General features: G+C 62.4%; 2 protein-coding genes across 2 annotated transcripts in view; one reads left to right on the forward strand and one right to left on the reverse strand.

Moving 5' to 3' along the window:
- The window catches only part of NAXD (NAD(P)HX dehydratase), a 34,279-nt gene extending 27,488 nt beyond the window's left edge, over positions 1-6,791 (forward strand). The window contains exons 9-13 of the mRNA XM_077754006.1: positions 3,798-3,848; positions 3,930-4,034; positions 4,511-4,635; positions 4,856-5,035; positions 5,807-6,791. Coding sequence (XP_077610132.1) covers positions 3,798-3,848; positions 3,930-4,034; positions 4,511-4,635; positions 4,856-5,035; positions 5,807-5,957 — 612 coding nt within the window. The 3' untranslated portion in view covers positions 5,958-6,791. The remainder of the gene's footprint in view (positions 1-3,797; positions 3,849-3,929; positions 4,035-4,510; positions 4,636-4,855; positions 5,036-5,806) is intronic.
- CARS2 (cysteinyl-tRNA synthetase 2, mitochondrial) overlaps positions 6,765-10,338 on the reverse strand; it is a gene marked incomplete at its 5' end in the record, with an annotated part of 33,830 nt that continues 30,256 nt past the window's right edge. Inside the window, 6 exons of the mRNA XM_077754007.1 lie at positions 6,765-7,387; positions 7,491-7,684; positions 7,985-8,129; positions 8,364-8,549; positions 9,421-9,519; positions 10,156-10,282. Of these exons, the coding sequence (XP_077610133.1) occupies positions 8,061-8,129; positions 8,364-8,549; positions 9,421-9,519; positions 10,156-10,282 (481 nt within the window). The remainder of the gene's footprint in view (positions 7,388-7,490; positions 7,685-7,984; positions 8,130-8,363; positions 8,550-9,420; positions 9,520-10,155; positions 10,283-10,338) is intronic.

Below are 10,338 nucleotides of genomic sequence, written 5' to 3' on the forward strand. Positions count from 1 at the left end.
ATTCCCGGGCGGGTGGGCCGGGGGCCCCCCCTCCGATCCCTGCTGTTTGACGTTCGCTTGTGTGGACAGACCGCACGTGCTTTATTCCTCCATCTGTCACTTGACGGACGACCGGGTGGCTCCCGCTCCAGCTGTCACCAGTACCGCCACCACGAGCCGTCGTCACAGGTTTGTGATCAGTTTGTTGATGGTTTGAGGAGCTCCTGCGTGCTGCACACGTTTTGTTCTTCTGCAGCGCGCGGTTTTAGTTCTGATCCAGTCCTGCCTTTTAAGAGCTTAATTGTTTTCTAGCGCTGACGTTTGGGTCTGCTGCTGTACGGAGCCGGGTGCGCGCGCGTGCGGGGTGAGGAAGCAGTGCACCGCGTCCCTCCGCAAGCGCACATTCAGCTCCAGCCCCACCGGCCCCGAGTGAGCTGTCTGGGCGTCCGTGCTGGCAGTCAGCGGGCGTGAGGGCTCCCCTCCGGGCTCTGCGTTCTGTTCATCGGTGTCACAGCTGTCCTCGGGCCCGTGCCCCCCGGTCCTGACGGGGGTGCCTGTGTGACCGGTTTTGAAATTGGAAAGTGTCCTCTCTTTTTTTTTTTAATGCTAATTTTTGAGAGAGTGTGAGCAGGGGAGGGGCTGAGAGAGAGGGAGACACATAATCCGAAGCAGCTCCAGGCTCTGAGTTGTCAGCACAGAGCCCGACGCGGGGCTCGAACCCACAAACTGTGAGATCATGACCTTAGCCTAAGTCGGACGCTCAACCGACTGAGTCCCCCAGACGCCCCCTCCAGCTTTGTTCATTTCCGGAGTAGTTGGCCGTCCGGGGCCCCTGCACTCTCACAGTGGCGGGTTGCAGAAGGCCGGGCGACGAAGGACCTACAGGTCAGCCGGGGGGCGCTGCCGTCATAACAGCATGAAGTCTTCCCGTTCGTGGGCTGGTTTTGAACCAGAGTGTTCTGGACCTAGAACGGAGGCCCCTGACTAGCTGTCTGCACTGGTGCTTATTTAATGCTCAGTCCCCGGAGGCCTCCTCCTGACAGGGTGTATGTACGCTCCTTGTGATTTTGAATGGCTGCATCACCGTGTGCCACATTTATCTAGTTCATTTAGGCTGTTTGTAGTGTTTTCCTCTGCCCGTAGTGACGTCCTGTGTGTCCGTTCCTTCTGGGCACCTCCTGGATACACGCTGCAAGGTGTGCTTCTGGCTGGTCCCTCCGCTGGAGCCTGCCCTGGCCAGGACTCCCCTCTGGGGCCTTCGTCCCTTCTCCCCTGCGCCCAGTCCCCCCAGGGAGCACTCTGGCGCCCCCTGCTGGTTTGTTTGCACTGCATCTTTCTACTGGACATGGGGCTGCTCAGCCTCCTCTGACCCGTGTGGGGCTTGTCCACTGCTGTCGCTCTGCCCCGTGGGTAGAGCACTGGGGGTTCACGGACAGGAGTGTGGTCGTGTCATCAGCTGGTCTCTTTTGGTGCTGCGGCCACCCCTGTGTACCATGCCCGGGGCCCTGACCGCCTGGCGTCCCCACTGTGCCCGGGGCCCTGACCCCCTGCTGTCCCCTCTGTGCCTGGGGTCCTGACCCCCTGCCGTCCCCTCTGTGCCCAGGGCCCTGACCCCCGCTGTGGCCGCCTGTGTGCTGTGCACCCTCCTGGCAGGGAGGTCAGAGGAGACAGGCCACGTGCCTGGGCATTTTGAGTCCTCTGTGTGCGGAAGCAGGGTCGTCCTTACGTGGGCAGCTGACGCGTGACTCTGGGCCCCGGGAGAGCCACGTGTCCGGTGATGTTACAGGACCCAGATGCCCGTCATGCTGACTGAGGTTTCCCGCGTGCGAATGTGGACTTCGCTGCTCTGTGAGGACTGCAGTGGGAGAGCATGGAGTCGGAGGCCCGGCGTTGTGGCTGCAACCAGAGCGGGAAGGTGGCCTGAGTGAAGCTGAGTCTCTTCTAACGGGAAAGCCAGACTCTAAGCACGTGGAGCGTTTTGGTTGTTAGGGGAGGAAACGCGGCTCCACGAGGCTCCTGTGCCCTGGCCCTCGTTTGAAGGGGCTTTTGGATGCTCTCCCATCGCTCAAAGCCGTGTCCACAAGGTACACTGAGGCCATAGGGCAGGGCAGCTCTTCCTCATGGGGTCTTCCATTTCATTTTCAGAATAACTTTGCAGCAGTTCTATATAAGTGTTTTAAATTATTTCTGCTTACCATGTATTTTGTTTTACTGTTTTTTTTGTTTTGTTTTTTTTAACGGTTGCATTTCAGGTACGTGAAGGGCCTTGGACCGTCCAAAAGAATTAACTTGGAGGAAAGAGGAGTTTAAAGGTTAAAATGCGTTGGATGTAAGCAGTTGTCAGGTCAGGGCTAGGCTGTGTGTTTAAGGTTATCATCACCGCGGCTACCGTTTGTGACTCCCTGCTCCCTTGCCGAGAGCCGGGTAAATCTTCCCAGGCCGCGTCTCGAGCCTCATACGGACTTTAGAGTTAGTATTCAAGGCATCATCCTTACTTTATCGATCAGGACACTGGGTCTCAGGGAGGTAAAGTAACTTCAGTTCTCGCACCTCTAAGGGCCAGAGCTGGGCCTTCAGGGAGGGTCTTTGGGCTCTGAGCCCGTGTACGCCACAGGATGCTTCCCGGAGGTCCAGGCATGTCACCTGGTGATGGCCTAGGCGCTCAGGACATATCTGGACTGTTTTCTCTCGAAGCCGGAGTCGAACGCTTGGCTCACAAAGAGAGCAACACTTTTTATAAATCGGAGTCAGGGCCATCATTAAGGCAGCTGTCACTTGTCCGGGATTTATCTTCTGGTTCCTCTGCTTTTCCTCTTGGGCCCACGAGGCACTGGAGTTGACGCCATCGAGGCTCTGGACACCTGCATCCGCTTGCTGAGGCGGCCACCATGGAGGCCACGGGGGGGGGCTCGGACGGCAGACATTTGTGCCTCCCCCCACCCTGGAGGACGTCTGAGAGCAGGGGTCCGCAGGTCTGCCTTTTCCTGGGGTCCATGTCTCCTTGGCCTGTGGTCGGCTGGCGGCCTTGGCCTTCCGCGGTCTCGTCACGTCACACGGTCGTCTGTCTCGTGCTGCCTGCGTCCTCCTCTCCTCTCTCCCAAGGACACGGCGTCCTAGGGCGGCTCCTGTCCCATTGTTCTCTTAACGCTTTCTGCTTCTAGCCCTCTCCGCACGTGATCTCCTAAAGTACTGGTTCAGAGTAATAAGCTACCGTCTATGTGTTGATCGTGGATAGATATTTAGTAAAAACGTTGGAGACTTTGAGTATAACTTTGTCAGAGAGGGGAGATTCACTGCTGATTATTATCACTTATTTTATTTTTAAAGTTTATTTTGAGAAACAGAAAAGGTGCGCACGTGTGCGTGTGTGAGCAGGGGAGGGGAACAGAGAGGATCCCAAGCAGGCTCCTCACTGTTAGCACAGAGGGTGGGGCTCAGTCCCACCCTGGGATCGTGACCTGAGGGGAAGTAGTTGGATGCTTAACCAACTGGGCCACCCAGGCGCCCCTGGTTACTTAATTGAAAACACAAAGTGTTTGGGAATCTGCGTAAAAACCAATGATTTGAGAACCGATGGGTGCTGGCGGGAGAGTGGGAGACTCTGGCTTGGGGTCCCGCGGGCTGGCCCAGCCCTGCGCTGCGCACCTGCCTCCCGGGCTGCCCGTGCCCCTGACTCCTGGGTCTGTTCTGTCTACCGTTCACGCCCAGTCTCTGTCGGGGACCCGGTGGCGCAGCTCGTCACGGAGCCGCCTGCCTGGTGTTCTGCTGTTCCGTGAAGCGTGAGGGCTTGTCGCCCAGCAGAGCTTCCTTTCTTGCAGGGCATTTTAGAAGCATCCAAGGCCAGGGACGTCCCCGTCGTCATCGACGCAGTGAGTGTGGCCTCTCCTGCCCTGCCCCTTCTCACGGCCGGGCCCTGAGGCTGTGCGGTGAATGCCCGTCCTTGTCCGCAGGACGGGCTGTGGCTCCTCGCTCGGCACCCGGCCCTCGTCCACGGCTACCGGAAGGCCGTTCTCACCCCCAACCACGTGGAATTCCACAGACTCTGGGAAGCCGTGGTGAGTTTGCTGACCTCCCGGAAGATGGGGTGTGCGTGTGAGCCCCCCCGAGACAGGGTGTGAGGTCCCCCCAGGTCCTGAGGAGGGGTGGGGTGGTGCCGTGGCTGCCCCCACCCTTCCCTGCAGAAGGCCAGCGGGTGGACGCCTGTTCCCCACGTGCTGACAGTGCCGTTCAGTCCTGGTGGGGCGGGTGCTCGGGGGGCCACCCCATCCCTGCCCCGTGAAACGTGGGTAATGACAGCACCGCCTCGGAGGGTCTGGGAGGATGCAGGGGCACGACGGTGTCAGCCCACGAATGCTTCTGTACTGAGCACCCCGTAAAGGTCAGCGTGTTGCATTTGGAGTTGCCACTTCTGTGAACCTTGAAAGGTCTGCCACGGGCAGTGTCCCTTATCTGACGGGGAGGGCAGTGTCTGTGCTGCCCGTGCCGCTGTCCCTGTGCGCTGACGGCCCTGTCTGTGCCGTCCCCCCTGCAGCTGAGGGACCCCGTGGACGGCAGTGACCATCGTGAGGCGGTACGGAGACTCAGCCAGGCCCTGGGGAACGTGACCGTGGTCCAGAAAGGGGAGCGGGACGTGATCTCTGACGGCGAGCACGGTGGGTAGCTGTGGGCCTCACGCGTGTCGGCCCCTGTGGCCGTGCTGGGCTCCGGCCCCTGGAAGCCCAGTCCCCACAGCACGTGTGGCCCCGTGTGCCCCACAGAGGGACTTCCTGATGAGCTTGATTTTACTCCTGTTTTGCAAAGGGGACGGAGCACACAGCGTGCACCCTCCATGACGCCGGGTGTGGTGGGGCGTGGGCTCTCCGCCGCCCTGTTCCAGCCCCCACCCCGAGTTGAACCCCCTGCGCAGCTCAGGTGGCTTCAGGCCGGCCTGGCTTCCCTCTCCCACAAAACACACGCCTCCTGGGGGAGGGGGGCAGGGGGAGGCCGGGCGGGCAGCTGGGCCAGGCCACGCCCCCNTGCACTGGGCGCTGCTCGCCGGGCCCGAGAAGACGAACGGGTACGTGACCTCCTCGTCCGCCTCGGGAGTTTCCGGCTGTGGGATAAGTGGCTGCTTGGACCGTTGCAGGGGAAAGCTCGGTGTCACGTAGGGGTGACCCTGGGGCGGGGGGGGGTCCCAGGACGGTCCCCCGGCAGCTCCTGCCCCTTGCGAGGTCGGGCCCGTGCCTCCGGGGCCCCAGGGGTTCTTGAAGCTCCCCAGTTAGTTCTCACGCGCAGCCAGGCTCGAGGCCCTGTTCTTGGGGTGCGAGTGTGTCCCCTGCAGCAAAAGCATGAAACACGCAGGGCAGAGGGGTGCCGGCCATGCCCGTGTCCTGAAAGACCCGTTTCCTCTAAGAGGCAGGACTGGGAGCCGCAGGCTGGGCTCACGTTCCCAGGCAGAGCTGCGAGTGCAGGCGGGTCCCCCCCTCCCCAGGCCTCACCCTCTCCTCCACACACGTCGTGGGACGCTGGGGGCCACACGGGCCGCGGTGGGGTGTCCCAGGTCTGGAGGACCCCCCACCACCTGGGAAGCTACACGGGTCCCTCGGGGTGGTGGCACCGCTGAGGGGGCCGGGGACCCACACTCTCCAGTCTCTGGTTGTCTTCACAGCCTGGCATGGAGGGCGCTAGACCACTCTTCATGGGGGGAAGCCACGGTCTCTCCTCCGGGGGTGGGTTTGTGTCCTTGGTCGTAAAGCCCACTTCTACCTCAGGCCCGGCGGGCTGGAGCCTATTTGGGGGGCAGGGGACGCGGGAGGGAAGCGGAGCCTGTCTGATGGTCTCCCTCCAGGTCCAGCCCTCTGCTCCTGGCCGCCCTGGGGGCCTGCGCTCTCACCCGCCAGTGCGGCCACCAGGCCTTCGAGAAGCACGGCCGCTCCACCACCACCACCGACATGGTCGCGGAGATCGGGCCCGCGTTCCGGAGGCTCTTTGAAACCTGAGCCTGGGCCGTGGGAAGCAGGCAGCACCACGGACGGGGACACTGCGTTTGTCGCTGGAGCCCCATCACATGTCCCCGTCCTCGTGGTAGGAGAGCAGCATGAGCCACAGGTTGGTTTTTGGCCTAAATCCGTAGCTGGAGGTGTTAAGGGGACGCTGAACAGGATTCTGGAACTTTCTTGACGGCTCAGCAGGGACAGAGGGAAAGTGAAGAGATGCGCCCAGTGCCGGCCGCTGACCGCTGTGGGGACTTGCTCTCCTCCCCACCTTTGGCCTGCTTCTGCGAGGAGCTCCCCATGTTACGTATCCCCTCATGGGGGTCCCATCGGCCCCATCCAAATAGCTGCACAGTGACGAGCTGTGCTTTTCAGTCTTGAGGCCCACGGCGGTGTGGCCTTCATTGTCTCGCTCATGTTTGCTTTTTAAACGGTGATTTGGTTGAAACTGGGCAGAGATAAGCGGTGGTGGTTTGGGGCTGATTGGTTGAAGGATTTCAGAATAATCTGTGATCGGTTTCGGAGGCCACGACCCTGACCGCACGGGGCCCTCCTGCTCGGAGCTGGTGTGTCGTCCAGAATTGAGGTCTGGGAGACGCCTGCTCAGTTGCTGCTGGGCAGTGGCTTGTGCCCCGTGTGGTTCCTTCAAAGGTCTGTGGGCTCTGACTAGGGAAATACTGTGTGACCTCTGACCCCATGTGGCTCCTTCCTTTAAAACCACGTTTCTTAAAAACTGCTCCCCCTTGTTTCAGGTGTACCTTTGGAAACTTCTGTTTTTTCCTCTGGGGAATTCTGTCTAAATCCTGGTAACTATTAAAAGGCAAATCTGATTTATTTCAACACAGGGTTTTGTATTCCTTTCTTACGTAGTCAGCAGCTGCCTTTCAGCTTTCCAGGGTGAGGACGCGCTCGGGACAGCGGGGAGATGAACAGCTAAAGGCCTGTCATCTCAGGTTTTCACGGGTGTCCTCTGACGTTAAAATGTGCTCAGCCTTTCCTTCCGCAGAGAACCAGCTGCAGCAGTCACAGGAGCGGGTTTCAGGTGTTTGCTCTGAACAAGTACAAGACCCCCTTGCTCAAAACCAAGGAGCAAATGGCTGTCAGAAAAATGTTCTTGTGCTTTTCCCCGAGAGCAAGCTGTCAACTCCAAGCATGTTCGGGTGGCCGAGTTCAGCGTCCGGCTGTCAGGGGACCGTGTGACTCCCTGGGGTCTGGTATCCTCGTAAGGCACGAGCTGGGTCACCGTAGGCAAGTCTACTTACGAACGGGTTTCCTTACCTGTGGAATGGGACTCTGGTGCCTGTTGGGGTCAGGGAAGTCAGGGATGAAGCGAAGGTGGCCATGGAGCCTCGCCAAGCCGTCCGGCACTGTGACCGGTGCGAGCTCACCTGCGGGCCCAGGAGATGCCAGCTCGCCAGTACGGGACCGCAGGGGGCCTGAGAGCGGGGGAGACGGACGGACAGATGGACAAGAGGGAGATCACGCACTCAGTTGTGATGGCGTCCGCCACATCCCATGCTGCCGTCGGCGCTCTCATACCTGTGTCTTGCTTTCACGCTGGCATCTGGACTCTTCCAGAACCGGCCCCTGGTGCACAGCCCAAGCACGGCTGCTCACGGGCCATGAGGCTGGCACGTGGGAACCAGGATCGAATAGGTTGAATGCAGCGTGAGGAGCCCACCGCCTGGGAACGCAGCAGTGACTGCGGGAGCTCTCGTGTTTCCTCGTGTTTCCTACGACGAGCACACTACTTGTGTGACGGGAGGGGGTGTAGGGACGGGCCCTCACCTGTGGGGAAAGTGCCCCCCTCAGGGCCTCCCCCAGCTCAGCGATGCCTGGGGCTTGAGGTGCAGGCCACTCCGTCTGGCTGGAGTCCTGTGAGACCTGCGTCCTGAGGTCGGGGCCCCCGCCGTGTCCCCCTGCAGCACGGGGCCTCCCCCAAGGACCAGGGTGCTGAGGTTTTAGGGGAAGCGCCGTGTCCTCGGCACCGTAAAGCACGCGCGTTTCAGGCACCCGGGATCACTGGGATTTACCATCACGTTCACTGAACGGCCGTGATGGGGAACTTTAATGTAAAGCTTTCCTCCCGCAGAGCCGTGTCCGGAGGCCTCAGCTCCCCGGGCCGCGGTCTCCAGTCCTCTGACCCCGCAGCTCCCACGTGGATGTGCTGCTCCGGTCCTGCCGAGGGAGACGGTGCGGGGTGAGGGGACGACATGGGGCTCCTGCGTCCGTCCCAGTCGCCATGCCCCCTCCCCGGGCGCGTGTTCCCCTGGGCCCCTCCTCGTGTCACCGGGGCGGGGGGCTCTCTGCTCACGAGCGGCCCCGGCACAGCGGGGTCTCGCTCAGACCGCTCAGCATCCGCGTGCGCCCGCCTGGTTTGCACGGGACCTCGGGCCGACCGCGGTGACTCACCTTAATGCTGATGCCGTGGGCGGCGAGGTCCTGGCGCAGAGTGTCGCACGCCTCCAGCAGGGGCCGCCGGGCCTCCCTGGTGGCCGCACCGCTGGCCAGCGCGAACTGCCGGACCTTGTGGCGGAAGCGGACCAGCTCCTCCAGCACGCTGTGCAGCGCCGCCCGGCCGCCGTGCCCGCAGGCGAGCTGCACCCAGGGGAGCGCGGTCAGCGAGGCCTGGTGGGGGTGTGCGGCCTCCCGGGCTGGGTCCCCGTCCCGCACGGCTGCTGCCCGGAGTCGGGAAGCCCACAGCACACTGACTAACGAACCCGGGCCCGCTCCCCCTAACCAGATGCTCAAAACCGCATGGGCCTCATGCGGTTCACACACAGGCCGACACTCCCTGTACCGGGGGGGAATTTCAGCTGTGGATCTGGAGCTGCCGGAAGTCGTCTCCCACCGACATGACTTCTTACGGGGAAGGGAGCCTAGCGGCTGGGTTTACAGGTGTGGCGTGACGCACACCCTGCAGCTCGAGGGTCCAGCTGCTCAGTCCTCCCCTGGCCTCACTTGCTTCCACAATAGGCGTTTTCTGCTACGGAAACGTGAGCCCCGGCGGGAGTCGGTGCCAGCCGCTGAGGGTGGGGAGGGGGCCGGGCAGGCCTCTTACTCGGCAGCACAGTCTGGGAAGAGCGAGCGGCCCGAGCACACGCATGACCTTCGCGCCTGTCTGCGGCCCAGACCTGCCCCTCCTTCCCTGCTCGCAGTCCTGAAGCCGTCAGGCGGGGCGGGGGTGGGGGCCCTGGAGGGGGTGGGGGTGGATGGCTGNGTTTTGAGTCTTTCAAAGTCGGCACGAGACCACGTGTGCAGAAGCGACCGTGGCGGCCACGTGGGCTTCCTGCAGCTTCCGGCAGGAAGACGCCGGCTCTAAGCCTCTTCCCTTTTTAAAGAACGTGTTTTAAGCACGTACATGAGTTCAACACACTTATCCACTGAAATGAACATTTTAAAAGGGGAGGACACGGCTGTCCCTGCCCAAGTGATCCCACAAGTGAGGCCCGAAGAGAGCAGGGAGTACCTGTCTGTCCAGCAGAGAGATGCCGACGGTCTCGAAGAAGTGCTCCACGTAGGACACGAGGGAGCCAAACACAGCGGGACTCCTGGGGCCGCGGGGCTCCTGGGACAGACCCCCCAGAGGAGGCGCTTTAAAGGCGCAGGAAGTGATGTGGAACAGAGAGCTGGCAGGTCCCTGCCCGGCCGGCCTCAGGCCCCCGTGCAGGGAGGACCCCGGCCTCAGCCCCGCATCTGCCCCCCCCCCCCCGCCCGCTGCACACCGGGGAAGCCACGTAACCCCTGCGCCTCAGTCTGCCCTTCTGGAACGAGGGGGCCTGTTAGGGTCCAAGTGCTCGTGTCCCCCAGAGTCTCATGTTGAAACCTAGCCCCCCGTGTGATGCTGTCAGCAGGAGGGTCTCTGGGAGGTCACCGGCTCACGGGGACAGAGCCTCACCCGTGGGGTTGGTGCCAAGGCCCAGAGAAGGGCCAGGCTGGGTGGGCGCAGTTAGGGTCCCAACACACCGCCCCCCGCCCCCCTCAGGTCCCAGCAGCCCCGGGTTCCCCCGAGTATCAGCAAACACACAACGCTGCCTGTCTGTGCACGTGACCCCTGCGCTGGGAAGTCCATGCAGGACGAAGCGGCCCCAGGAGTCAGGGGAGGCCTGGGGCCGCCGGGTGCCCCAGGAGGTGGCGTCCCTGCCTTCCTGCAGAGGGAGAGCCCCCACACCGAAGCCCTGCCCGGGCCGCGCCCCGCAACTACCTGAGTGCGCGGCGCGTGCAGCTCTGCGTTCCCGCGGTGGATGAGGGCCGTGACCGCGTCCAGCGCTGCGGGCGTGTCGAAGTCGTCCGCCAGCGCAGCCCTCACCGCCTCCCTGGTGTGGCGGAGCCTGGGGGAGAAGCGGCGCTCCTCAGCCCCCGCCCGGCCCGCAGCAGGGCCCCTCCA

Source organism: Crocuta crocuta, unplaced genomic scaffold, assembly GCF_008692635.1.
Source record: "Crocuta crocuta isolate KB4526 unplaced genomic scaffold, BGI_CrCroc_1.0 scaffold31, whole genome shotgun sequence".
Taxonomy (NCBI): domain Eukaryota; kingdom Metazoa; phylum Chordata; class Mammalia; order Carnivora; family Hyaenidae; genus Crocuta; species Crocuta crocuta.